We start from the raw sequence: 26,897 nt of genomic DNA, 5'->3' as shown, positions 1-26,897 counted from the left end.
GTGAGTTTCACAATCAAAGTATTTATCACCTTCTTTATTATTTTGAGTTCAGCTGATTGTTATTAATATGTACTACACTGTTGCAAAAAACACACAATACAGAAACAAACTCAACAGTAAGTTCAATTTGCAATAACGCACATTTTATTTATCAATCTTGAGCACACATTCAATCTTATATTCAGCCGTAAGTTTATAACATACATGTGAGGAATCAATTTCCTTTTGTATATAAAGGGAATATATAGGATACAATTGACTACTAAAACAAATACACTTTATTTAAGTCATGGAATATAAAGAATAATAATTGGGACATAAACTATAAAATAAATCTCAAAATACATACTGAGTATCGGAAAAGCAGACTCATAATTTGCATTAGTTGAAACAAAATCTATCATCAATTGTGGGCTGTGGTCCATTTTAAAGTTAAAGGTGACATGACATGCTGTTTTTGGATGCTTTTATATAGGCCTTAGTGGTCCCCTAATACTGTATCTGAAGTCTCTTTCCCGAAATTAAAGCCATGGTGCAGAATTATAGCCACTACAAGTAGTCCCACAATCAGCTTTCCTCAGAACGCGCTGTTTCTGTGTCTGTAGCTTTAAATGCTAATGAGGAGGAGATGGGCGGCAACATGCGCTAATGTTTACAATGGATGTATCGCAATGGCTCGTAGCCCCCGTTGCTGTAAGATGCCACAAATTTAGCCATTCTCTTCTGATCACCCTGGTTTGCAGAGGTGCACACTCATTCATTTCAATGTGGAGAAAGGCGGATATCGCGAGCCATAACACCAACAGCAGAACAGTTATCCAAATAACAAAGAAGTGTACAACACTGGCGTTACAGCGTTTGTATTCACACACACACGATGCCATCTACCTTTACATTAGCGACAGTAACTCAGCTGGCTCGTAGCCCCGTTACTGTAAAATGCTTCGAATTTGCCCCTTCTCATCTGATCACCCTGGTTTGCAGAGGTGCACACTCATAATAATTTCAAAGAGGGGAAAGGCGGATATCGCGCACGCCATAACACCAACAGCATAACGGTTATCCAAATAACAAAGAAGTGTACAACACTGGCGTTACAGGGTTTGACGTTAGCAACAGTAACTCAGCTGTTAGCTGCAGAGCTAATGTTACAGCCACATTCTAAGGGTAGGTAACAATGTTCAGTAAAGCAACACAATTATATAGCGTTAGTTAACTTACTTGTCCAAGTTTTGTAGCTTGATCAAGGAGATTTAGTAATGATCCAGAATTTAATTTCAGCAAGGCCAGCTTTGTGTTGGCTCAAGTTGAGGAAACAGTAGTGGCTGAAATGTTTGGCGCAGACATGCAAAACTTTGGGAAGTTGTGTCGGCGCATTTCCAGCGAAAATAAAATTGAGCTATTGGTTGTGCAGAGGCTCGGATGAAGGAATTAAATAAAGATTTGAGCTTGCATTTGTACATCCAAGCACTGAGCAACTGTTGTGCTTCGTTTGTTTGCTCGCCATGATGTCTCTCCAGGAAAAACCGATATCGCACTTGCCCTTGCACGGTGGTACTGTAGCTCAGTTTCTAATGGGCGGGCCAGATGATCTGAGCAGGCAAAGCAGAGAGGGGGGAGGTAACCTTTCTCGTATCTACGTCACTTGGAGGAGATTTTCAAACAGAGCGTTTGAGCCTTCATTTTGTCAAAGGCGGAGAAGAACACGCAGGGCTTTGTTTAAACCTATCGAAAATTCTAGCCACTGGGGGACCAAAGGCAGGCTAGGGGAACTCATATTAATGTTAAATAACCTCATAAAATGAAGTTTTCATGTCATGTCACCTTTAAAGTTTATGGATTAGATTCTGATTTTGTCTGACATTTTGAAGTTTAAAAAAATAAAGTACATATTGTTTGGTTTTAAAATGTTACAGATTAATTAATTAATTATCTCCTCTCTTTCCTTTTAAATAGTTCTTTCTTTAACACTGATTCTCCCTCTCCACTGCTTAATGAACTGATAAAGAATGATCACTGAGATATATCATAGTAATAATCTCTCAGTCTTGGCTCCACAACCACAAATCCAGGCCTTTCATCCGGTCTGCAAGATAAGATAAAAAAAAAAAGTTCAGTATTCTTTATAAAATTCAGTTTTAGTCTATATATTTTATTATTTTCATGTCTCTGGAAGTTTTAGAATATCCCCCTTTTGAATTTGAATTTGTTATTGACGTTGACCAAAGGCTGTTAAATTGAAGTCTGTTTTCAGGAAAATCTAATGCGTAACTTTTTTTGTGTACTTTTTACATTTAATTAGCATTGACATTGAAATTTGTCATGTAAAATGAAAGCTATATTTGGAAGAGGATGTACTGATTCCCACTCACTTGTATGTCCAGCACTTCTTCATAAGGTCATACATCTCTGGAGGACAGTTGAGAGGGGCAGCCATGCGCTCACCGCTTTCGATCATCTGGATTACCTCATTTCCTTTCATCCCCTGTGCACACAGAAAGGGGATATTGCTATAGACAACTGCTATTGTCAAAACAGATAATAATGTGGCAAAATTGTTTTTCCGCAATCAGGTGTGTGTGCCTCGAATTAATGGTCTCGTGATTTGCTTTGACTGTTCTGCCAGGAATTGTTATGAATTTGTGTCACTAGACTAGTGCACAGTGCCTGTGATACAGCTGGTGATGCAAGGGCGAAATAGTCAATCAAACATTGGGGGGGACAGCTGTGGGACTTTCTGTGTTGGGCTTACCCCATCGTACCCATATACATTCACTCCAGAGGGGTAGCCAGAAAGATATTTTTGGGTAGGCCTAGAAAAATACGGATAGGCATCTTTTCAGGTTTTTTTTCACTTCTTTACTTTGCGAAGTGCACCCGGTGCATATTTTTTCAGAGATGTTTTTGGGTAGGCCTGTTCCTACCCAGGCCTACCCATGGCTACGCCCCTGACTCACTCACAATGTCAGTTAAGAGCTATTAATGTCAGTCTGGTGTCCTGTACCTTGTTAAATGAACTACTCAGTTAATAATGTCTAAAATATCCAGAAACATACTTTTTTTTTTCTTTCCAAAGAAATTACAGACGTCAGCTGCTGAAGTCTCGTTCATTTTTGGCCACTACGAAATACAACAGCAACGCAATTCCATAGGGATGAAAATGATGAAGGAAGAAAGAACAAATGGCAGGACTCTAAAATAACTTGCTAGATAGCCCAATTCAGAGAATAGGAATGTAGCCCAAAACGCTGTCAAAGCTTTGGTACGTTTGACTAGCATGTCACTGCATGACTGCTATCCCAGTTTGCTGTAAAGCCAGGCTACATGCTCCCATACAAGCTGTATAGTATTGCAATTGAAATTCACACTAATTCTACGATTCTAAATTCTAGTGTAATTCACCTAGTCGTTATCTCATGGATTATGTTAGCCAAATACTGGATATTTACCATCCATAAATATGTGCTAAACGTCTGTCTGATGTCGCGCTGCTAACTCACTCATTGACGTATAAACTATAGGGAAAATATGAGAATATGCATTTCAGGAGAAATTTTGTTACTCGCGGGGACCTACGCGCACTGGATCGGTGGCTGCTGTCTCTCCCCTTACCGGCCAGAGGCCAAGCTCAGACCCGGGGGAGGGTCTTGTCCTTTGGGCATTTTTAACCCTTACTGTGTGTATGTGCGTTTTAACCGGACGGCATTACCAGTTTATGATCCGGGGTGGGAGGGTGAACGAGGGACGGTGGGTTTGGGTGTAGCCCGGCTGGCGTCTTGTGTGCCTAGTGCAGTGCCGTGGGAGTGTGTGCGGTGCCCTACGGGGTGGTGTGTTGGAATGTTATTTGTTGCGGTGGTTTGCAGTGCTGTGTGACCTGCCTGAGTGCAACAGGGCCTTGGGGGTAGTCGGTTAGTTGGGTGGCATATTGAAGCTTGCTGGGGCCTTTAGGAATCTGATCTTATCCGGCATAACTGGTAGTAGCCGCATTAATTTAAGTACTTGTCTAATTAATAATAAAGACTGAACCTTTTCTGAAGTCCGTTGTGCAGCTTCGTTTTGTGTGCATTCTCCTTGTCTAAATAATCTGACTACATTCTAGGTTTATTACAATACGTACCCAATGTTTCTGGTTGGACTTGGACCTCTGGCACACGTGTTCTTTTAGTACCTTTCTGAAGACAGGCTAACATAATGACTTACAAACTTCAAAACTCAACAATTTTTTTTAGTTTCTAGGTTTTTTGCAGTGAAATGTCTGTTACGCACTTACGCAGGCATCAGACAGCTTTTCGAACTAGCGTCCGTGGAGAAGCGAAGTTCTGATATAGGCCTCAAGGTGAACCACTAAAAGTTTTTTAGAAAATTATTCCTGCACCACAAACTACAAACTAACACCAAATAAACTAACCGACATTAGAATCACCAGATGCATCATGGGTACTGCACTATATATAATTCCAGGAATCTCTGTCTCTGGCAACAAATCAACTAAGCGCCATCATAAGTATCTGCAAAAAAATTGAAAGATGATGTGCATAAGTAACTTGATGATGTGGAGTTGAACACATACTTCAATGCATCATGCTTCAAGAATTTCAATTGTGGTCTGAGAAATGTAGGTACCAAAGCCAAAGAAGAACTGTCATCACCAGCTGCATCACAGGCAGGTGGTATAACAAAAGAAACATTAAAACAAGCGTAATAGGATTTTAGTGGCACGGTTTGACACGTGATCATTCTACACCAATTAGGTTGCTGCTTTTTGTCAACATGGATGGATATGGTTGGCAAATAGAGGATGGGACCTAGCACCTCACCTGGATTACCAGAAATTCGGCCGCTGACAGTGTTTTGCATGTGATATACTGTGGCTGCAAAAGTGCCTGTGATACAGGCAGATGTTCCTGTTTTTCTGCAGGACTGTGTTGCACAGACTTATGTCGTTGTTGTAACATTCAATTCATTCATTCTTCCACAAATTAAAACAACACTGATCAACCATAAAAACAATAGAACAAAAAATATGAAATATGATACATAAATGTGTCCAAAACAGAATAAGGAATAACAGATTAAGCCGACAGATGAGGACTACAAAAGAATGTAGCAGAAAAACCTAGCCTTGAAGAGACCACCCAAAACACTATCGTATGTGTACTCATTTCATTTTGTGGACAAAAAGCCGACGGAGGAAATCTGCATCCTACTTTGTGTTTAGGTTACGAAAGACCTCCACAGATTTAGTTGCAGTACTGTCAGTAAAGGTGGGATGCAATTATTCATATGTGAATTTTTGTGGGTTAGTAGTGTGCTGGTCCAGCTACACATGAGCACCCAGCCGTTTCTATATCACCTGACGATGAAACTAAAACCCAGGACCATTGATTTTTGAGGCTCTGACTATATGTCTGCTTTAAGGTAGATAAGGTTGTGTCCCACCTCCTTTATTAAAACGCGACCAACTTTATTGCTGTGGAGGTACTTAGCTACTGATAAGACTCAGAGCTTTTCAGGTTATTTATCCCTTCACCGTCCGTAGCAACAGAGTTAATAAAGTAACCAAATATGCTATTGTACGTTATTGAGGCCACTTTTTCAGAAGCATAAGTTATGCTTCTCCCTGCCCACAAAAAAATTTGGTCGGGAAGTTGGGTCTGGAGGGTCTCGTATTGGGAAACAACTACAGAAAACCAGAATCTGGGCGTACCAATGAAATACGATTTGGACTTGGCTTTATACGATGATGGACAGATGATCAACAGCAACGTAATCACCCACGTCACAAAAGAGCGCTTAAGTTGAATTTGAACAAACAACATATTATGTTGCTCTGATTGGTTGTAGGTCTACCCAATTGAGCGAAGAGGCATTTGTTTTCCAGGCTCGTTTGAAACACGCCCCGTAGTCAAAGCCCAACGGAGAGTTCTCAGACTCATATTCTGACTAGAATTATGAGTATGACAACGTCAGGCTAGTATTTCGGCAGTGTCACGTAACCACTCATCTCACATCCAATTCGCTATTCACCTCGCTAGTCAATCTAATTCAGACAGGCTGTGGCCAACACGACATTAGCAGCGACTCTACACATGCCCTATTATTTTCTTCAAAAAAATTGTGATTTTATTTGGGGACAATGACATGGCTCGGTAGCTGGCTAGTCTTGTTTTTAAACATACTGTCAAATTATAATTACTATTTGGAGAGTATGTCAACTTTGATGCGGTCATCTCACATCCATTTGCTATTCAACTCACTCCACAGGTTGCAGCCGTACTGTAGCCTACTAGTATATGGCCGATATTGTGCATGAAAATCTTGATATTGATTTTGGGACAGTGACATGGCTGGTTAGCTAGCTAATCTTCTTGTCAAACATACTGTAAAATGATATGTACTGTTTGTCAACCGTACACAATATTATTGCCTTTGAATCTTGCTAGCATAATGTTAGCTTTCGGGCTAAAAAAGCCTGAAAACATAAATTAATGTTTGTAAAAAAAAGTGACCATGGTATAAGCGGGAAAATTATCCCTTACTTATAGGACAATTTTTAATTTTTAATTTTAAAAATCTATAGATGAGGGATTCTGAACACCAATATGAAAAAAGCATGATTGCAAGTGCTGTTATTATTTATACTATCAGTGTACTACCTTGTACGGTTTCTGCCCTTGTGAAAAGGCCTCCCACATTAGGACTCCAAAACTCCACACATCACTCTTTGATGAAAACTTGAAGAAATTCATGCACTCTGGGGCGTACCATTTCACTGGCCATTTCCCATGGCTTTTGGCCTAAAGGAGGAAGTAGAATCAGGTTAATGATTACACTACATTGAGCAATAATTTTGCAATAACAATACATTTCTTTATGACACAAATTGACTGAAAATGTTTCATGTTTCAACATCACATAAAGCAGCAACAAAGATTGTGACTGACAGCATCAGTCCACCTTGAGCTGATTTAGCATGTACAGTGCATTGTGGGTCAGAAATGGGTCTAACTTGACACGTTTTTAAAATACTAGAACTTTTTACTCCCTAAAGTCTACACTTGCTCTACCATAAATTGTAACAGATGTGAATGTGATCATCAGAATTTCTTCGTCTCATTGGGTCCCTGAAGAGATTGATCTTGAGATCACTAACTCATGCACCAAACTGATCACCTCTCATAAATATTGCTTTGGTCAATCAAACCCTGCAACAAGTAGTTACACAGACGATCAAAATTGCGTTTCTCCAAGCTAACAAGGCATGGGTAGGCGTTATTTATATTGAGGGGTGAATTGAACCATTTCAACTTTGTTACACTGACCGCTAAACTCACTCTTATTCACCCCTGCTGTTTGAGCAGAGCCCAACTGTGTTTCCAGAGTCATTACTTTCACTGGTGTCATTATGTTTCTCCCAGTATTGCTTCCTCATTTACTCTACTAGCTTTGATCTGTGTCCTCTTACTAATGTACAAACTTTCAACTCTCATAAATGCTACCATTTGACAGCTTCATCACCAAAAAACTAACAAATTAGCAAAAACACATTTGATTTTACAGTGGGTGGTTTTCACAATCAGGAATGATTAAGTTCAATCATTCCAAAACAAATCAAAGACTATTCAAAAGATACAATGCTATATATCAAGGCCCTTCATTGACCTTATAGTAGTTCTCCTCCTCTGTGAGGACCTTGGAGAGCCCAAAGTCGCTGATCTTAGCATAGTGTTGGGTGACAAGGAGCACATTCCTGGCTGCAAGATCCCTGTGGACAAAGTTGTGTTCCTCCAGGTACTTCATGCCCATAGACACTTGGTGCACCAGTTCTGTGATGTTCTTAATGGAGATCTGCCTAAGAAAAGCACCATTAAATACCAATACATTATCTGGAATATGCTGGAAGAGGAATGGTGAATACAATAATTTACTGTGTTAAAACACATTATACAGCACTGCAGTGATGTGGTGGTAGAGCAAAGAGAGGTTAGGCTTGAAAGTTGTTGTTGTTGTTGTTGGTGGTGGTGGTGGGGTAAATGTGACTTTTGGGTTACTTGAAAGAGGTATGATGTGACATGGGAGATTACCCAAATGTACCCAAACCAATACATTATTAAAGTGTTACTTCATCTTAAAAAGTACAGAAGGTAAGTGAAAAGTTTTGTCCGCGTTAAACATGTTGGTTACACTAATCTTTCTTATTTATTTTATAATATTACCTCGTACAGCTTTAAACAACTGAGTTAAGATCATGTTCAATAACTGTATTAATCTGTAATGAGACATTAGACACCAACCTTTGTGAGTACAATAAGGATAAAGGAAGATTCTACTAGGGTTTTGTACTTGAGTAGGCTAGCAGAGTGTCATTCTCCCCTAGATAACGATGTTTTTTAAAGTTTTTCTTGTTACTGTATTTCAGTCTCCTTGAAAAGTTTGGATGAATGCCTCTGGTAATGAGTATGTAACCCTCATGAAGTTAGGGCTACTAACGTCAAAGGTAGTACCAATTATTGCCTAAAGAGGGCGCAGTATGCGTTCCGTTCAAGGGAACTCCCCACGAATAAGAAATCCCTTATTCCTCTCAAGATTTCCCCATGAGACACGTGAAGAACTAAGCTCCCGAAATTTGATATAGAAAAACATTAAACACTCAAAATATTACTATAATTTACTTGTTATCAAATTAATAAGATATATTTTCCAATTAGACATCTAAATTGAGCGTCAACTGAAGTGTTGAATACAATAATTTTATACAGGAAACTCCGATTGGTTTTTATGTACACCAGATGAACCTGAATGCTGAGATGGCGAGCCAAACCCAGATTGTGGATGCGGTGTGGCCTACCGTATAATCCGGACCTGATTCGCATATTGAAACATCAAACCCAGTCCTGCCGTCAGGTAGACAGGTAGTTAGGGGGACAATACACAAAGACCTGGACCAGAACGGAACTTTAAAGCACACACTATTCATGGACTGAACGGATGATATCCTGGGAACTGTACATACACACACTCACACACTGAAAAGAAGACTTCTTCTACAAGAATTCTACTAATCTCAAACATCTACTCTTCTTTTTTATTTTAAACTGTCCATATTGTGACTGTTGCATGACCAAGTGTGAAGCAATAAACTGGTCATTTGTTCAACTTATTCTGTGTCTTAGGCCTACCTCTCCTTCGAATCTAGGTAGATATTTAGTGCTTTTTCCTAATACTAGCCCAAGACAAGTGCTACAAGTACAGTCAAGGAAACCTACTTGTGCTTCTGCAGAAACTTGTTGAGTTGTCCCAGGTCTGCAAGCTCCATGACCAGCATAAGATTCTCGGCCTCGCAGATTCCGATCATCCGGACAATGTAGGGGTTGTCCAGTTGCTGCATGACATTGGCCTCCCTCAGCATCTCATCACGCACGGCCGGGTTGTTGTCATCATTTTTCAAGATCTTCACTGCCACCGGCTTCTCTGTCCTGGGATGGAAAGAAGGGAACTGCTGAAATTTGACTGTCCACTGAGCTTCTCAGTATTGGCCTGGCCAACACCTAGGCTATTGTAACAACGACCTTGCTAGCTCTAGCTTCTTACTCTCTGGGTGCTGAAAAAACACAAAAGGGTCAAAAATATCAATGCTGAGACCAAATGAAATACACATATAGAGGCTTTATTATTTCCTGGAGTATTTAGTAGTTTACCGTGTCAGTCTACTGACAGCTCTCTTTCTGCAAGTCAAGATTCACGGAGTGTTTCTGACTCTGCCACTTCAGCCAATTAAATGACATAATCTTGTCTCGCAGGCTCTTGGGCGCATTGGTTAACTTTTTTTCCACTTTTTTGGGCGACGGACAATAATAGGAAATGCGTTTCCGATTTTGTATGCAATGGTAAAAATCCTGAAACATTGATAGTATAGGCCAAGAGTAACTACCGAACCACAAATGGCCCACCATTACCCATAGGTGGCGCTACAGGCCACGCCCTAAAGCACAAAGATACAAGGCTTTCTGGAATGGATAGGCTCACCAAGCCCCCTCCCTTCACTTCCTGGTTTGAAATAAAGGCCCTTGTGGATCTGGATGGTATTGCATTTCAGATTTGGTATCCCATTGGTAATTCTGCAGCATTAATTTTTCTAGTTACAATTTGTCAAGAATAAACATTTTTCAATGGTTCGCAATGTTTGTAGGAATCCGCCATTACTGCTTGCAGTTATATTTATTTTTATTCTTGTAATTTATCTCATGAACACATTGGTAAAAAGTTTTGAAATTTAGCATATTGATACAACATGCCACAACTACGGCCCAAACACAGACCAGCCCACATCAGACCATAGGGGGCGCCACAGGCCACGCCCAAATGTCCACTTTTCAGAGTCATTGCATTTCCACCCCATTGCTCCAATTCTTCTGAAACTTGGTGTGCATGCCTCATTTTCATGAGGAACAAAAAAGCCTCAAGGACCCATAAGGTCCACCATGATGGATTTTCCTGTACAGTGATAATTTGGGAAAATCTTCAAAATAGATCTCCTCCTACAAAAAAGGTGAAATTGACTTGAAATTTTTACAGATATGTATCATTGACATATTTAAAAAATCTTACTTAAGACAGTTGAATCAAATACAAAATGTCTGAAAGGGGTGTATTTATGTAAATGTCCACATTGCCTCAATAAGTTTGTGTCACTAAATCGAATGTAATTTTGAATGATGGTTTTTAAAAAACCCAATAGGCTTTAAGATGACACCACCCTGAAGTACCCTGCAAAGTTTCACTTTGATATGTAAAAATATGACTGAATTACAGCTGTTTGAGCTTGGACCAAATCTGACAATGCTTGCCATTGGAGAAACATCTTATTTTATCATCCAGTTGATGACTGAACATGGCAAGAGTTCAGATCTGGCAATGGCTAAATTGGCTGAGATGTTGTGCTGATAAACAAAGGGTTGTAGGTTCATAACCTGTCAGAGGCAAAACTATTTTTTTTGTTGACAGAACGGATTCTAGTGTTCCGGTCAATACTCCGGTTGTAAAACATAGCAATGAGTGTTTATTTGAGCCCATAACAACACTCCGATCATCTGTTAAGTGAGACTGTGTAAACCACTGCAAAACAAGCCAGGTTTACAACAGTAGCTAGCTACTTGGAGTCTACGTATGGTAGAGTTAGATTTACAACCAAATGAGCTCGAATGAAGTAAATTGATCATCAGACATCTCTCTGAAGTACCATAAACAATTTCACCTTGGTATGTCAAAATATGATTGAATTAGAGCTGTTTCAACATTGGCTGAATCTAACAACGCTTACCACAGGAGAAACAGCTTACTTTTTTGTACAGTAACTGAACATGATTTACCTGCAAAGTATAAGGTCGTAGGTTCGAATCTGCCACACAGTTTGAGTCTGTCTTAAATTTGAATATATGTCTAGTTAAACAGGATGACATCGTTCTGAAGTACCATGCGCAATTTCACCTTGATATGTCAAATATCATTGAATTACAGCTGTTTAAACTTGGGCCGAATCAAACAATCCGTGCTATAGGAGAAACACCTTTCTTTTGAATACAAAAACTGACCACATATTCTCATCCTTGCGGGTAGCTCAATGTATTGAAGCAGTGTCCTATAAAGTGCAAAGTCACAGGTTCGAACCTAGGCATAGTCTTTTGGCCTGTCATAATTTTGATTAATTGTTTAGTTAAACAGTCAGACATCCTTCTGAAATACCATGCGCAATTTCATGCAATTTCACCTTGAAATGTCAACCGTTTCTTAACCTTTGTCCCAAAGCTGACCAAAAACTAATACTCATATCACGCAGTCGTAGCAGAGCTAGGTAATCAGCGTCAGCACCCTTGCGTACCCAGCATGCAGTGCGACATGTCAAACAACGCAAAGACTTGTGGAAAATAGTTTGGTTACAAAAGCCGTGCCAGGGATTTCAGTTGTTGTGTTCGTTCAGTTAGATGTTTTGTAATGTTATTGTTGGTTAGTTAAGATAATCTTGTTGGTCACCCTGATTGTGCATGTTGTGTAGTTGTAATGTGACCAGAGAGTCGGCAACTGTCCTGTTACAGGCTATTCACGCAAGGAGTTGAATATGAGCTCTTCCCTAGCCCAGTTGCCCAAATGACTATTGTTCGTTGTGCATTGACTGAGAGTCTGGAAAGAGATCAACTCAAGAAGAGTTTCAATAACCAATGGAAAGTTAATATTCAGTCTTACTAATCATGACAACTCAGCAGTTGGTGTGTAGCAGAGAGGCTAGAGACACTAACTTGTAACCTTACGCTCATGAGTTCAAATCCCCGTTCAGCCTATTGTTGTTGGCCAAATGTAGTTTTGCTCTCTTATTGTCCAAGTCTCGATATTCTACTGTGTACATGTTTACAATAGTTTGCCATTTTGCGGAGGAACCCGCATCGCTGTTTGCAGCTATATTTTTCTTTTCATTTTTGCATGGATGGCATGTTGTGGCAATTTTTTGTTCAGTATATATGACTTTACATGTAAAATGTGTAAAATGTGGGGGAAATTTGTAAAATAAGTTTTGAAGCATGAAGTAAATGTTTGGGTGAGAAACAAACTTTTGCAGACATGCAAGAGAGTGGTGATGTGACGTCCCATATGTCATGTCAGTTGACATGGTAAATATGTATTGCGTAAATATCTATGACATGGTTTGTGATGTCTGCTAAATTGCCAAATTACCTGCCAGGTGACAGAGTAATGAAATAGATGTTGTGATGTCCCAACCTGCACGATTGCACTTATAGGTCAGAGAATGTTAAGACAAAGAAAAAAAAGCAATTGAGGAAAAACTGAAAAGTACAAATCAAATAACCTTTTGCAGGTTAGCTTTCATGTTGTGCCATACGATATAAGCTATTCTGACAAATGCACCTAGAGCTTTGAAAATGTTATTACTGTTTCAAGAAATGAACCAAAGCAATTGAGAAAAACTGTGATACAAAATCACCACAAGAAGGTGCTATAATGCAGTGGTTCTGCATCATACAGTAAGTTTGTGTTTTATGGTTCAAGGTTACCCACTTCCTCATCTTGTAGACGCCTTTAAGGACTGTTCCAAAGTTCCCAGAACCTAACTCTCCATCTTCTAGGAAGAGCTGTTTGCGGTCTACGGTGCAGGTCCTAAGCTCATCTGGGTCTGCGTAGGGACTCTCATACACCTCTGTGTCCATAGGCAAGGCCTCTGTTGAACACACAACACACACCGCCTTAAAGTACTATGATAGTTGATTTACAATGACAGAAATAGGTAATCCCTAAAGTGGGAATAGTGGGAACCTTTTTTCTCCACATTTTCAAGTACTTAGTTCCTTAAACAGTTTATAAATATATAAAATAATATATAATATTATAGTTTATAAATATATAAAATATAAATATATTATAAATAATATATTTTGAAACATAGATCTCAGGTATAGCCCAGAGCAACATTTATTTGAACATGATGGTCCTCTCATTACTTACCTTTGTTGAGCCCCTGATTATTAGGAACCCTGGTTTCATAAGGGTTAAGGTTATCTGTGGTTTTGTTAAGTGTCTCCCTCTGCTAATGTAAAGTAGACAAGTTTAAGAAGACATATGACATATAATGGCAAATATATTGTAATAATATATAGTATTAATTCTGCTGGAACATTATCAAAAATGATTTGATAAATGCATGAAACACAAGCAAAAATGCAAAATATTATTTCCTTCTAAAGCATGATACCAATCCTTCACTCTCTTTCTTTCAATGACATTACACCCATCTTTATTTTATTTTGTACATAATATTAATAATATAATATGTTGTTCATCTTAAGAATACTTAAATTACCATGCAATCATGCATGAAAGCCAGCCTTTTTCCAAAATCAGCATCATTTCACTTGAGATTATGATGTCATCATATTCCTCAGGCATATCATAGGTTGAGCATGTACTACTAATAATATGATGTAATACTCAGCCTACATGAAGAAAATCACTAATTTTTGGCCAATGTTTTCCCCCAATTTTTGGCCAATAGAATAATTTTTCCTATTTGAACTTTCCCACTGGTAAGAGACCCCCTGACTCAAATAAAATGCTTTGAAATTGGAGGAAAGCCTGATACCCTATTACTCATGTCCATGAGAAAGTATTCTTAAGGTGTTTGTATAACACATTATAAAACACATCTATGTTGTGAAATTTTATGATTGAAATTCACATTGATCAATCAGACATTTATGTAATTTGAATTTTCAAATGTATATATTTATAATACATGGGTGTCGATGAAAGAGAAAAGACTGTATCAAATTTAAAAGGTAATTGATTCACATAGTAGTATATAAATTATTTTAATGCAGAGGTCTAGATTTGTATACATGCAACTGAAGGACAAGTAGGGAACATAATAGTAGCCAAGGGTTAGCATTCCAGCCCAAAGAAGTCTATGTAGACTACAGGCATACAGTATAACCCATTCCCTTCAATAGACAATGTCAGTGTGTGCTGAAATCCTACCTGTGAGTGACCTTTAATGACAACATGCCCTTCAACCCAACATGCCCTACAACCTATATGCTTTCAAACTAAACATATAGGTTTTAATAATTTTCAGAAGACCAATTTACTCAAGAACATTTACTAGTCAATGAAACTTTGTAACTTTATCTTGGAATGCACAAAATAGCATAATGATGATACTTAAAATGATGATTGAACTTTGTGACTATCCTAAGTCTAAGCTAAATTTAAGTTGAGAAAGCCTAGATAGTGTCATAGAAGTATTGAAGAATGAGTTTTCAAGACCAACATTTGTCTTGGTTTATAAACAGAGGGCCTGATAAAAAAAAAAGTATTTAGAATTGACATCTTCAATTGAAATCAATCAATCAATAGTTATACTAATGAGGATGTCTGTCATCACCTTTAATACAAATTAAAAGGGAAGGGTAGTAAACAGACGGTAGAAATTAGAGTGCAAGGTAAATCTCACAGGTGTGTTAGTAAATAGCAAACCACACTTGAGCAAAACCACACTTTGGAGAGTTAGGTGGATGTATATTGCCCAATGTACCACAGGGGTGGGGAAGGGGGAAGGGGGGTTGTGTGTTAGTGCACCTTTTCTTTCTTCCCAGGTATGGGTAAGGTGTAGGATTTGAGTCTGGAGAGCATTCCACCTGTCGCTCCTTGCTAGAAATCACAATTTCAGAGAGTATCATGAATGTTAAGGACTGTTAATGTATATGTTGGTTAAGTGAGGTACAGCGGTTAAGTTGTTCAGGGAAAGGGTCTGTTTGTAATGTATGCAGTTCCTGGCTATCATTAGTAATTACAGCAAAAATAGAATTCTGTCACATCCATACTAGGGGTCCCTACACTTCAGAAAAGGGTTTTACTTTCATTATACAGTAACTTTTAAGTAATACAGCTATTTATGAAAAGTTTACTGAGTCAAAACTTAATTTCAACAGCAAAATATCTCATGCAAGAAAAAAACAAGCACGGCTATTTACCCAGCTTTTAACCCACTTATTTTGACTTATCCATAGCTTTGACTGTAAATATGTCAACAGATGGCACAATGTCAGTTTTACTTACTAGGAACAGAAAAGCTTTTTGAGAACTGATACCAGAACTGTCAACCTTGAAAAACATCAAAGAATAGTGTCAGCAATGTGCAATCAGAAAGATCAATATTGGCAGAAACTATTTTTTTGCCTCAAAAATAATGGTGGGGGAACCTTTATTTATCTTCCAAACCGGTACAATAAACTAATTTAATTGCTAAATTAGTTGGAGGTCGTGTTTGGTAAAGTTGAGTTTGGTGTGGCAATGGTGTAACTGTGTTGAGAGTCCTGCTTATTTCGTGGATAATGTCGATGCTATAAACATACTGTTAATTTTTTATTGTGAATGGCATGTGCGTGTTTGTGTGCTTGACACTTTTATTTTAAATGTAGTTAATGAAAGGCACATACAATTACAATTTCCTCTTTTCAGTAAGTCCTTGATATTTTTGAGAAAGCAACACTCACTCACTTCCTTACATACAGATTTTGACTTTTCGCACTGGCCAAACAAACACATATACAGTCATTGGGAAAGACTTACTGGGTGATCCCGTGGTAGAGGAGGTCGGCCAATAGCCACTGCATAACAAGAAGAGAACATATTTGTTAAAATATTTCTTTAAATGATCCTACATCCATATACACATTTTATCCTGCCACAATATTCCATATAGGTACTTTGCAAAAGAGTTAATTTGATTCCAATGTGATTTTATTTTAAACAACTTTTTTTTATGTTTAACTTACTTGTAAACTGAACGTCACAAGAAGACATTTATACATAACATAGTGATATCTAGTTTAATTGATATTAAATTAATAATTCATGTAAAAAAGAGTACCGTTTCCTTCTGGTCGGGGACAGGGATCTGTCAACACGCGAAGCAGTCCATCTGGTTTGTAAGAGTAGTGCTCCACTAACTAGGATACAAAGCAAGTCAAACTGTTTTTTTTGGGGGGGGGCAAAAAGCACCTAAGGTAATCAAAATGTACTGTATTTAAGACAACTGTATACATTCAGTACAATGTTATTTTTTGTCCCATCATATTCTTCATCTGTGGGTATTAATTATTGAATGAGATATGTACTTTTTGACACAAGTTGAGTTTAGTGGATTTGGAAGAGACAATATGTATAACAATATGACCTGCCACAGCGTGTCAAACTTCTTGCCATCTGGGAAGGAAAGCTTGCCCGTCCTGTCTCTGTCAATGCGATAGTGCATGACCTGTCCTCCGTGTAGGAAACAAAGGGCGTAGGAACCATTCAAGTCCCGCTGTCTAATACTGTTTAGAAAGGATAGGAAATAATGAAAGAACACAGTGACAAAGGAGGGAGAAAGGGTGACAAAGCACACTTTCTGTGTATAGAGAACGTGTCCTAGAGCTACGTTATTGCTTACTAGGTAAAGGTGATCTGTATTTTAGATACAGATGAGTGCAACTTTGGTACTTTAATGCATTTCTTGGCTCCAGGCACAGATACATAATGGCATTGTATAGGTTTGTAGGTCATTGTATATATGTAAAGGACACCAGTTAAGATAAGTCATCTTTACTCCACAGTCAAACAAGACATAAATGTACAGCATCTCTAGGTGATATAGGTGGGGGTGTCTTAACTTTACATACAAAATTTGAAACCTTTTAACCACATGTAATATGTTAAATAAATTGTCAATGGCAAGGATTTGTTTATGCTAAATTAGTGCTAGTTTAAAAGAAAAATCTTTTTGTGTCCTATAAGCACAAACAGTTAATTGTTTAAGTGAAATATTTACTCATTTGTATTTCTTCTATAAAGAAACTTTCTTCTAGAACATTCTCAAGACAGACAATAAAGCATTCAAACTTATTTTCACGCCTGCTCTTTGGTCACTCCAGGAAGTCCTCTGCAAACTGACACAGCGGAAACCACAGTGCGCTCTCTCTCTACAGCCTAGGCAAGTGTTAGTGCTCTGCAGCACAAGGTTCATATTTTATAAATACTTCCCAATGCTCAAAGGCAGCATGTCTGTGTGTAAGTGTCTCTGGCCTTTACTTTACCACTTTGTGCTTTTGTGCTCTTGGTTGTAGCTTTCTAGTCTATCATAGACATAGGTCTTGGCCCAGAAAAGCACGCTCTAGAAAGTAAACTGAAAAGTATGTATCATGTAGAATGTCATGCCAGAATGCATGTTTTGGGCAAATACATTTTTATGAGAACTAAGTTAAGGAAAAAGCAAAAGCCATGTTCTTATGCATGTTAATGTGCACAGAATATTCATCCTCTTCCACTGCCATCACTGAAATAGACAGGGGTATGGTTTTGAGAGTGGGTGTGTCTTTCCAATCCCCACATTTTTATCTAAAAGAGCTAATCAAATTTTGTGAAAAATATAACAAAGTCACACTTTTTAGTATTATTGGGGACATTTTTGATAATCTCCACTCCAATTATTTCAGATATTTTTAACTAGAAATGCAAAAAACAATAGGCCTAGATGAGGCTTAAAGCTTACAGAAATTTCCCATTGGTGCGTGAGCCGCTTTGTAGGCGTGGCTCAGACTCCTCACGAGTTATTGCACCGTGAAACCAAGGCATCTTCTCATGAGCGGTGGTGGCGATGAGCTTCTCCAGCTGAGGCCTTTGGCTGATGATGGCTTGGTCCAGGGCTGCACCCTGAGGAAAACCACAAACTACCCTTTATCTCAGTCCACATTGTGTTGTTTTGAAATGGATAAGGAGTGTTAGCTGCTCTTGCGATGTGTGTGATGGGCTCTTGCGATGAACTTAAGTGGAGGCATTTTTATGGACTTGATTATTTTCCCCTGACATAGAAGACTGTTGCCCTGTACAGTTTTAAAACTCTGAAGGCTAGAACTGATGGTTAGGATTAACAGTATATTCCTTTCAATGGCCTCAGATCTAATGGTTATATCGAAGGGGATGATTAGTCTTCTACTGTACTCCTAGTACCTGGCATGTCATCTTTTAGGGTTACAGTTAAATTATCCAGCTCCCTACCTCCATCCACCACTCATGTATCACTGCTCAATTTAAAATGGGCATACAAGATATCCTTGTGGGCATTCAGTGTATGCTTGCATATTACATATAATTGACCACACCACTACCTAGAACAGTGGTTCTTAACCCTGTCTTCAGGGAACCCCTGTCCTGCATGTTTTAGATGTTTCTTGGCTCCAACACACCTGATTCAAATGCATGTTTGTTACCAGGCTTCTACAGAGCTAGATAACAACCCATTGATTTGAATCGGGTGTGTTGGAGCAAGGAAACATCTAAAACATGCAGGATAGGGGTTCCCTGAGGACAGGGTTAAGAACCACTGACCTAGAACCCTCCATCTAAGCAGAATGTTGGGGACAAGGGACTGCAATTCAGACCACTCCAGTTGTTTATTACTCTTTTATCCAAGATGTTACGTGACATTCTCTAGCCGCACATATTGTTTATGAAATAACTGTCCAAGATAGTCTTGGTCATGGAACAAACTTACCCCAGCAAATGTTTGTAGTAGCAAATATGGTACTCTGACTAACCTGGAGGTTCCAGGTCTGCTTTACGTATTCACTGATCAGTTTCTCCTTTAAGTCCTCAAAAGGGCCGACCTTGGGCTGCATTCCCTTGGGCCTGTTGTAGGGCTTTTTCAGTAGACACACCAGCCCATCAGACTCCTGAGAGTGGTAGTCAATTACATCCACAGGGGTTGGGTGGCTTTTACCACCAGCGATGGCGTAGGAGTTGTTGAGGTTCCTCTCAATGGTGTAGTGGAAGCACTGGCGCCCGTAGGCTACAGACAGGGCATAGCCCCCCAAGTAGCTCCGACTCTGCCTCAGCAGGTACATGCCGTCAGCCATGCCACCTTGATGGAGGTAGTCCTCTGACTCCTCTCGAGTGATGTTGCCATAGAAGAAGGGCAACATGTTTACTTTGTCAGCCATTGTAGGTCCTAAAACTTGGTTGCTCTGGAAATGTCTGATAGAAGCTCGGTGTCTCTTTAAATGAATACCTTAAAAACACATCAAAAAGACAAGAATGTTAAATGTATTTCAAATGTGCTTCAAGGGTTTTGAGATAGAAGACAAAGGACCTACAGTATACTCACACTCATCACTTTTAAGTTCTTGCTTGTGCAGAAGCAAAGAATGCTTCCAAGTAAGTTATGTGCTGGTTGTGTACTCTATGGCTAAGATTGAAATTCAATCAAATCAAATGTGTGCAAATGTATAGCCCTTTTTACAAGCAATGTCACAGTGGGCTTCACATACATCTATAGAACTGCCCCTCAACCAGCCTTAACCCTCAAGGAAGACAAGAAAAAACTCCCAGAAAAAAACTAATTTAAGAAAAAAATTGAATAAATCCTTGGGAGGAACAATTCAGTGAGGGATCCCCTCCTCCAGAGATGGTGGGTGAAAGAGAGGTGAGGAATACGGTAAATATATTCATACATCAAGAAAAGTGCCAATGGGTGTTGAAACACAAAAATCCAAAGTTCAACTCGGATCAGAGCTCGCGAATGTCAGTTTAACCCGTTAAGGAGTAGCGTCACAAATATTTGATCGATCGATTGACAGTGGAGGATTGTGTTTTATTACTTACAGTAAATGGTACCTAATTGACATGTTCTCCATGTTAATATATTCAAGTGAGCGTCTGTCTGCGGCTCAGTTATCTCCCCAATCTGGCACTATATGAAGTTGAAATGCAGCAGGTATGTTTGGCTCTGTCAGGTGACAAAGACGTGCAGTGTTGACTGTTCAAGACAAATACATATAAATATCTAAACCCCCCAAATACCATTAAATAATATTTGATTTGCCGCGAACTGGCACCGACTTCACTTTATCACTGAACATTTTATTTCTCACATTACCATGGACGAAGAGTCAAGGATAGGTTTCCTGTCGAATGAGGAGATCATCCAGAGGTAAAACCATGGGTAAGTTTTACATCACCACACAGTGTTAGCTACCTAAGCTGGCTACACGGTAACTGGAAAGGTTATTCAGCTAACTGTTATTTGATTAGAAATAGGGAAATGTAGAAAAAGAGTAAGCACATTCTGTATGTTTAACTAGAAGAACTAGAAACCAAACATAGTCTGAAATATATACCATGGGCACGGCTATGGTCTATATTAATGTAGACAACATATCCATATTATGACCAATCAATGAAATCGAACTGTAAAATTTAAGTGTGGTGTGTGTTGTTAAATCTATATTTCAGATATTAGCTCCAACACTAAGGAATATGTTGATATGCACAAGGTATTGTGCTTTAAAACAAATTTAGTCTTGTGGTGGGATAATTAAAACTATATTTTTGCCAGTGAGCTGTTTATGGAGCTCCTCTGTAAAAAAAATATAAAAAATACAGTATGTTCAACTATCTAAATGTTATTGAAACATTCACTAAGACTAAAGTTTACTAAGACCAAGCCATCATATTCATAGTGGCTAGCATCCATATTACAGTATGTGTTATGATTTTTAGAAAATAATCTAATTAATTCTCAGAGAGAAGATGTTGTGGAAATGTTGCCTTTCTCAAGTTCCTGTCTGTATTGGCTAGAATACGTACATGGAGGGATGTAGGCATATCTTAAGCATGCACTGTTTGAGAAAATACCTATTCTCTTCACAGACCACTTCTCAATAGTAACCAAGCAACTGGTAAAGGGAGAAAATGTATGAGTTGTTCATCGGCTGGGGCAACTTGCAGTGAATAGTTTATGCTAATTCCTTTCAGAAAAGTGTCTGGGAGAAGCACTGGGGACAGATACAGATAAGGCTGTCAGTCAATGGTGCTGCTGTAAAACATGCTCAATCGGATCCTTTAAAACAATCCCTATCTGATCTTTCAGGCATGTAATCAGATATCCCTTACAAAGAGGATACACTCTGACTTAAATACTGCGATATGAAAACAATGTCCTTTTTTGGATGGTTGCTCTTGATGGTTATGAAATTACTGAACCTACCTGTAGTTGAATTTCATAATTCATTCACCTACTAGCAAGGAGAGAAGATTTCTCCAACATTATTACAAAAAATGCCAGAAATTCCATAGTTCTTTTCTCCACCACTGCAGTTACATGTGAAGAGCTTGCTTTGTTCTTCAAGAACAAAATAACTTTGATCAGAGCTAGTATTATTAATAGTGGGGTCGAAACTGACATCAGTAGATTCTGCAACATAACCATGATCACATTTACCTGTATCACACTTAGTGAACTTTCCAAAATTGTCAGCGAACCTAACTCCACAACCTCAGATATTGATCCTATACCCACAACATTCTTTAAGCGACTGTTTGATAGTGTCTCAGGTCCGGTGCTAGAGATTATAAAAACATCCCTTAGAACTGGCGTCTTCCCAGATGCCTTCAAAACAGCTGTTGTAAAGCCCCTATTAAAGAAACCCAAATTGGATAACAGTCTACTTGCAAATTACAGACCAATATCAAACCTTCCATTTATTAGTAAAGTACTGGAAAAGATAGTTTTAGTCCAATTAAATTATTTTCTTGAAGAACAGAACATCCTGGAAGTCTCGCAAACTGCTCTCACCAAAATAATTAGCGACCTGAAACTAAACTCTGATGCAAATAAAGTCTCTATCTTTATCCTGTTAGATCTCAGTGCAGCATTTGATACCATTGATCACAACTTCCTAATTAATAGCCTGGAAAAGCTTATTGGGTTCACGGATAGTGTATTGAACTGGATGAAATCATATATCACAGGGAGGAACTTTTAGGTTAGTTTAGGGGACCATAGGTCCAAGAAACATGAGAAGAACTACGGGGTTGCTCAAGGAAGCTGCCTAGGTCCATTACTTTTTTCTCTTTATATGTTACCACTTGGCGACATAATCAGAGAACATAACATAGATTTCCATAGCTATGCGGAAGACACAAAACTATATATATCAACTGAACCCAACGATGGAACGGCCATCAATTCCGTTACCAACTGCCTGTTGGCAATAAACAAATGGATGAATGATAACTTTCTTAAAATAAATGAAGAGAAAACCTTAGTCCTACTATGTTGCCCCAAATCCAAAAGAGAGATGCTTATTAAGAATCTAGGAGGCTTAACCCCCTGTCTTAAACCACGAGTCTCTGTGTAACTCTCACATTAATAAAGTGACCAAAACAGCTTTCTTTCACCTGAGGAATATAGCAAAGGTACGACCATTCATAAAACAAAATGATGCAGATAAGTTAATTCATGTTTTTATATCCAGCCGGCTGGACTACTGTAACGCACTTTACTGGACTCCTCCCAAGAAAACCACTGAAAGACTACAGCTTTCTGCAGCTAGATTATTAACAAAAACTAAAAGGATAGAACACATTAGTCCTGTCTTAACCACTTTACACAGGGTCCCTGTTACCTTCAAAATTGACTTAAAGGTCCTTTTCCTCACATACAAAGCTCTACATGGACAAGGACCTAGCTACTTTGCTAACTCCCTTATAAACTACACACCAGCTAGAACACTGCGAACATCAAATGCAGGCCTATTAGAGGTCCCCAGAAGCAGTCATAAGAAGATTGGTGATTCGGCCTTTGCCAATTAAGCCCCAAAACTATGCAACAAATTACCCAAAATATTAGGAAAGCAAACACGCTAGACATTTTTCTTTAAACCTACGTTTTTACCAAAGCATTTAAGTAATTTTATCTCAAAAGGGTTTTACAACTTTTATTAGTTATATTATTGTTCTTATAGATTTACTTTTGTTACTTGTATTATTGTTTCTATTGATTTTATGTAAAGCACCTTGAGCTACAATTCTTGTATGAAATGTGTTATATAAATAAAGTCTTACTTACTTACTTACTACTTAAAAACACAACAAAATATAGTACATAGAGTATAATGTATTAACCACTAAAATACTGTGTCATTAACTTCCATTGTGAGCTTTATATTTAACCCTATTTTGAAGGAGGAAAAAACTCCCCCTAATAAATTTTGAGATATATGATTTGATTTCCTGGTGTATTGTGATTTATTGAAAGCTGTTGGTTTATATCGAAATATAGAAATATTCCAACTTTTTCGATATTATTTCAAAATTGGCTATTTATCTCACAACAGTGTCCTGCTTTTATGGTTGACCATGAAACTTTCCTGTTTTTCCATTTCATAGACCCAAGTGACAAATAAAACAAAATATAAGAAACAAGAAAATTAAAAAAAGAAAACAAAATATAATAAAAATGTGCTGTATGTTTAAACTATATAAAGAAACAACTTGCAGGAACTGGAAGGTTGACATCCTGTTGCAGACAGACTTCTCAAACAGTCATCAAAGGATAAACAGACAAAAGTACAGCTTTTTAGTAAGAAAGACCTAAAAAATGTGGTTGCATTTAGCAAACAAGTACTAACTGGGTGAAGGCTTTTGTATAGGCCTAATGTAAAGGTTGCTGGTATTGAGCAACACATGAGCCACACATGTGTACAATATAGATTGTGAAGACAATATTACATAAGCACTATGCTGAGTTGTATTCTTTAAAATGCTAGATCCGTTAGATCATGAGACTTCTTCGTAACTGAATAATACTGTACTGACTAAAACTGAATGGTTAAGTATGTGGTGTGTGAAGATTTAAATCAAAAATTCTAAGAATACTTTTCTACTTAATCAACAGCAATTGTATCAAAAATAATACTTCAAGAAAAGTTAGAATCCTACTGTGGAAAAATTCTATGCAATATTGCAATATTACAGAATTTTATTGAATATCAATATTTAGGTTTCAAAGTATTTCTTCCTTCAAAACCTTCCTTGAGGAAATATTGTTGGAAAAGTATGTAGCCCAAGTAACAATGTTATTTACATGAACAATCATCTAACTTTACCTTGTATGATGAACAATTTGTAACTGGCATATAATCGGTGTATTGATGTTTAAACATGTTATGCCTCAGTGCAAGTCCTTATTAATTGTAATTTGACAAGGAATCCATGTTGTTAGGACAAGGATGGCCACCAGCAACATCATTAACAATAAAACCTCTCGTCTGCTTTTGATTTTTAGAGAAGTAACTAATACATATAAAAACCAGAAGGCATGTTGTGACACTGTATTCTGTGGTTGGGTTATTTAGTTTTGATATGGAGTGAAATGGATGTGAATCCTGAGAATTTAGGCTTGTGGCTATTTGGGAGCAGTTGAATGCTCAAACAGCAGCTGAACCGAAAGGCAAACCCTTCTTGTTGTCTCAGGGTTTTTGCATTGTGCTTTGGAATCACATTTATCACATGTATCACATTTTGTAACTTGTTGATGTACTTTATGTAATTACATGAAGTAATAGTTACTGATCATGCACTGTCATTTAAGTCAAATGTATATACAGATATAATAAAGACATATATTATACTGTCTACACTAATTGGAGAGAGCCTTACTAGAACCACATGAAAGAGCAGAATGGTGCTCAGAGTGATGTTTGGTGGCACATATAAATGTAGTGTGTAATTACAGTCTGTTCCCCAAAATGTTATAAAGTATATTAATGACATGTTGGTAACATTACTTTTCCTATTACACAGTACATACTTATACAATGATACTGTAACAAGGACACTGTAATGTAAAGTGTTACTAAAGTACTTGTTTTTGAGTGGGCCTAAGAGTCTAATACTCATCTGGGGAAGGGGAGATTATGATGATGATAAATATGGTAAAACACCCAAGACATTGTATGATTCAACAAATATCATTGCTTTATGCAAAGCAGACTTCATGCAATGAAACTATATTCTGTTGGATCTCTTGGTGTTTTGTCTTAATCCATAATTCTTCCATGCTTCTTTTTATGTGTCTAACATACAAAGTTGTATGCTAATATACAAACAGGCAGGAGCTTTCAGTATAATAACTCAAATATATCTAAAACAACATTAATTAAAACATACCTCAATTTGTCCTCAAACTGAAACAATCTTGGAAGAGATACAATTTCGGTCATGTATGGATACGGTAGATCAAAGATTACAATATCGGATAGGACAACAGTAAAGAAAAAGAAACTAAAAATAAAAAAAGATTTTTTAAGGTTTTGAAGAAGTTAAAAGCTTTGAAAATATAATTTCACTATACTACAGATTTGATCACAGAGAGACATTTTTTCCTATTCTATTTTCCTATTCAGTGTATTTTACTATAAATCTCTTCTATGTATAAAACATCAAACAAAACCAAGAACCCACCAAGATTAATCTACTTGCATGCATTTCATGTGGCATGATCAATTGAATCGATGAAAACATGCTCACATATCAAGTGCATAAAAGACTTTGTGGTAATCAAAGAAGTATTTCATGAAATCACCAAAAACAAACCAAATAATTTATTATACTGTATTTTTCAACGCTAGTGGGCAGTGGTTATAATCAAGCAACTTTCCCTGTTTTTGTCTCTTGTCTAGGTCTAACATTTGTTGGTTTGTTTTACTTCAAGATTTTGCAAAGGAATAGCAATTGTAATTTCAATTCAACAAAGTTCTAGCAAAACATCAATATACTTCTGTGAAAGCATAGTACCAAGGTACTGTCTCTTACCAGTCTTTTAAAACTCCAAAGCAAGCTTCATCACAACAAGGACAAATGTTGACCAGAACACTGCTCAAACCAACTCAAACCACTAAAATATACATTGCTTGGCATAGTGAACCTACCTTGTAAAAGATTGTTGCTTCACTTCTGCTGTTGCATATGACGTTTTACTAGGTCGACCATGTTCAACTGCCACAGGCTGAGCAGGATGTGATCAGGTCAATTCAAATTTGATTGCAAAACCAGGAACTAAGACACGGCCAAATTCAGTAAAGCCACAACTTGTTAACTACATTCTCTTAAGAGAACATTCTTAAGAAAACATTCTGTTAAGTCTGTTGGGGATCAAAACAGGTAGCCTTTGCTCATTGAAATGTAGCAAACATACAGAATGTAGAATGTGAAGTGTTAGTGTTTTTAGGCTTCCTCATTTTTGTTTAACATTACAGGCTACTTCCTTGACTTTTGTAATGTCTGTACTTCCTTTTTTCATCTTAAACACTGACCAAAGCAAATTTGCTTAACGGAGGACAATGCCAGTCTAAAAAAGCTATGTGAAGACATTGATTCAATTAAGGCCATTCTCAGTTCAGATGAAAGTTACCATGTTACCTATTTTTTGGCAATTAGTTAAGAATTAACTTTCCTGGTACCATGGTACTTTGGTTAATTCACTCTCTTCTAACTATGTGCTCCATGTTGGGTGA

At 37.8% G+C, this 26,897-nt stretch overlaps 1 protein-coding gene across 4 annotated transcripts; it reads right to left on the bottom strand.

Annotated features, from left to right (window-relative positions):
- Positions 1–121: 121 nt before the first annotated feature.
- On the bottom strand, positions 122–26,529 carry syk (spleen tyrosine kinase). 4 transcript variants are annotated; one of them, XM_084694011.1, is made up of 15 exons: positions 26,313–26,529; positions 19,140–19,609; positions 18,095–18,255; positions 16,742–16,880; positions 16,436–16,514; positions 16,135–16,172; positions 15,622–15,666; positions 15,142–15,213; positions 13,513–13,594; positions 13,069–13,228; positions 9,267–9,476; positions 7,663–7,852; positions 6,657–6,797; positions 2,373–2,485; positions 122–2,086 (listed from the first exon to the last, which is right to left on the bottom strand). In XM_084694011.1, the coding sequence occupies exons 2-15, from the start codon at positions 19,539–19,541 to the stop codon at positions 2,014–2,016; spliced, it is 1,905 nt and encodes a 634-aa protein (XP_084550137.1). In that variant the 5' UTR covers positions 19,542–19,609; positions 26,313–26,529; the 3' UTR covers positions 122–2,013. The 4 variants fall into 4 exon arrangements, with proteins under 4 accessions (XP_084550137.1, XP_084550141.1, XP_084550138.1 ...); XM_084694015.1 differs by having other exon boundaries at positions 13,513–13,591; XM_084694012.1 differs by lacking the exon at positions 26,313–26,529 and adding an exon at positions 26,197–26,270.
- Between the last annotated feature and the right edge of the window lie 368 nt (positions 26,530–26,897).

This window comes from Hypomesus nipponensis, chromosome 27 (genome assembly GCF_054491055.1).
Source record: "Hypomesus nipponensis isolate SF chromosome 27, ASM5449105v1, whole genome shotgun sequence".
NCBI classification, from domain to species: domain Eukaryota; kingdom Metazoa; phylum Chordata; class Actinopteri; order Osmeriformes; family Osmeridae; genus Hypomesus; species Hypomesus nipponensis.
This window is presented reverse-complemented; position numbering and strand designations above follow the sequence as displayed.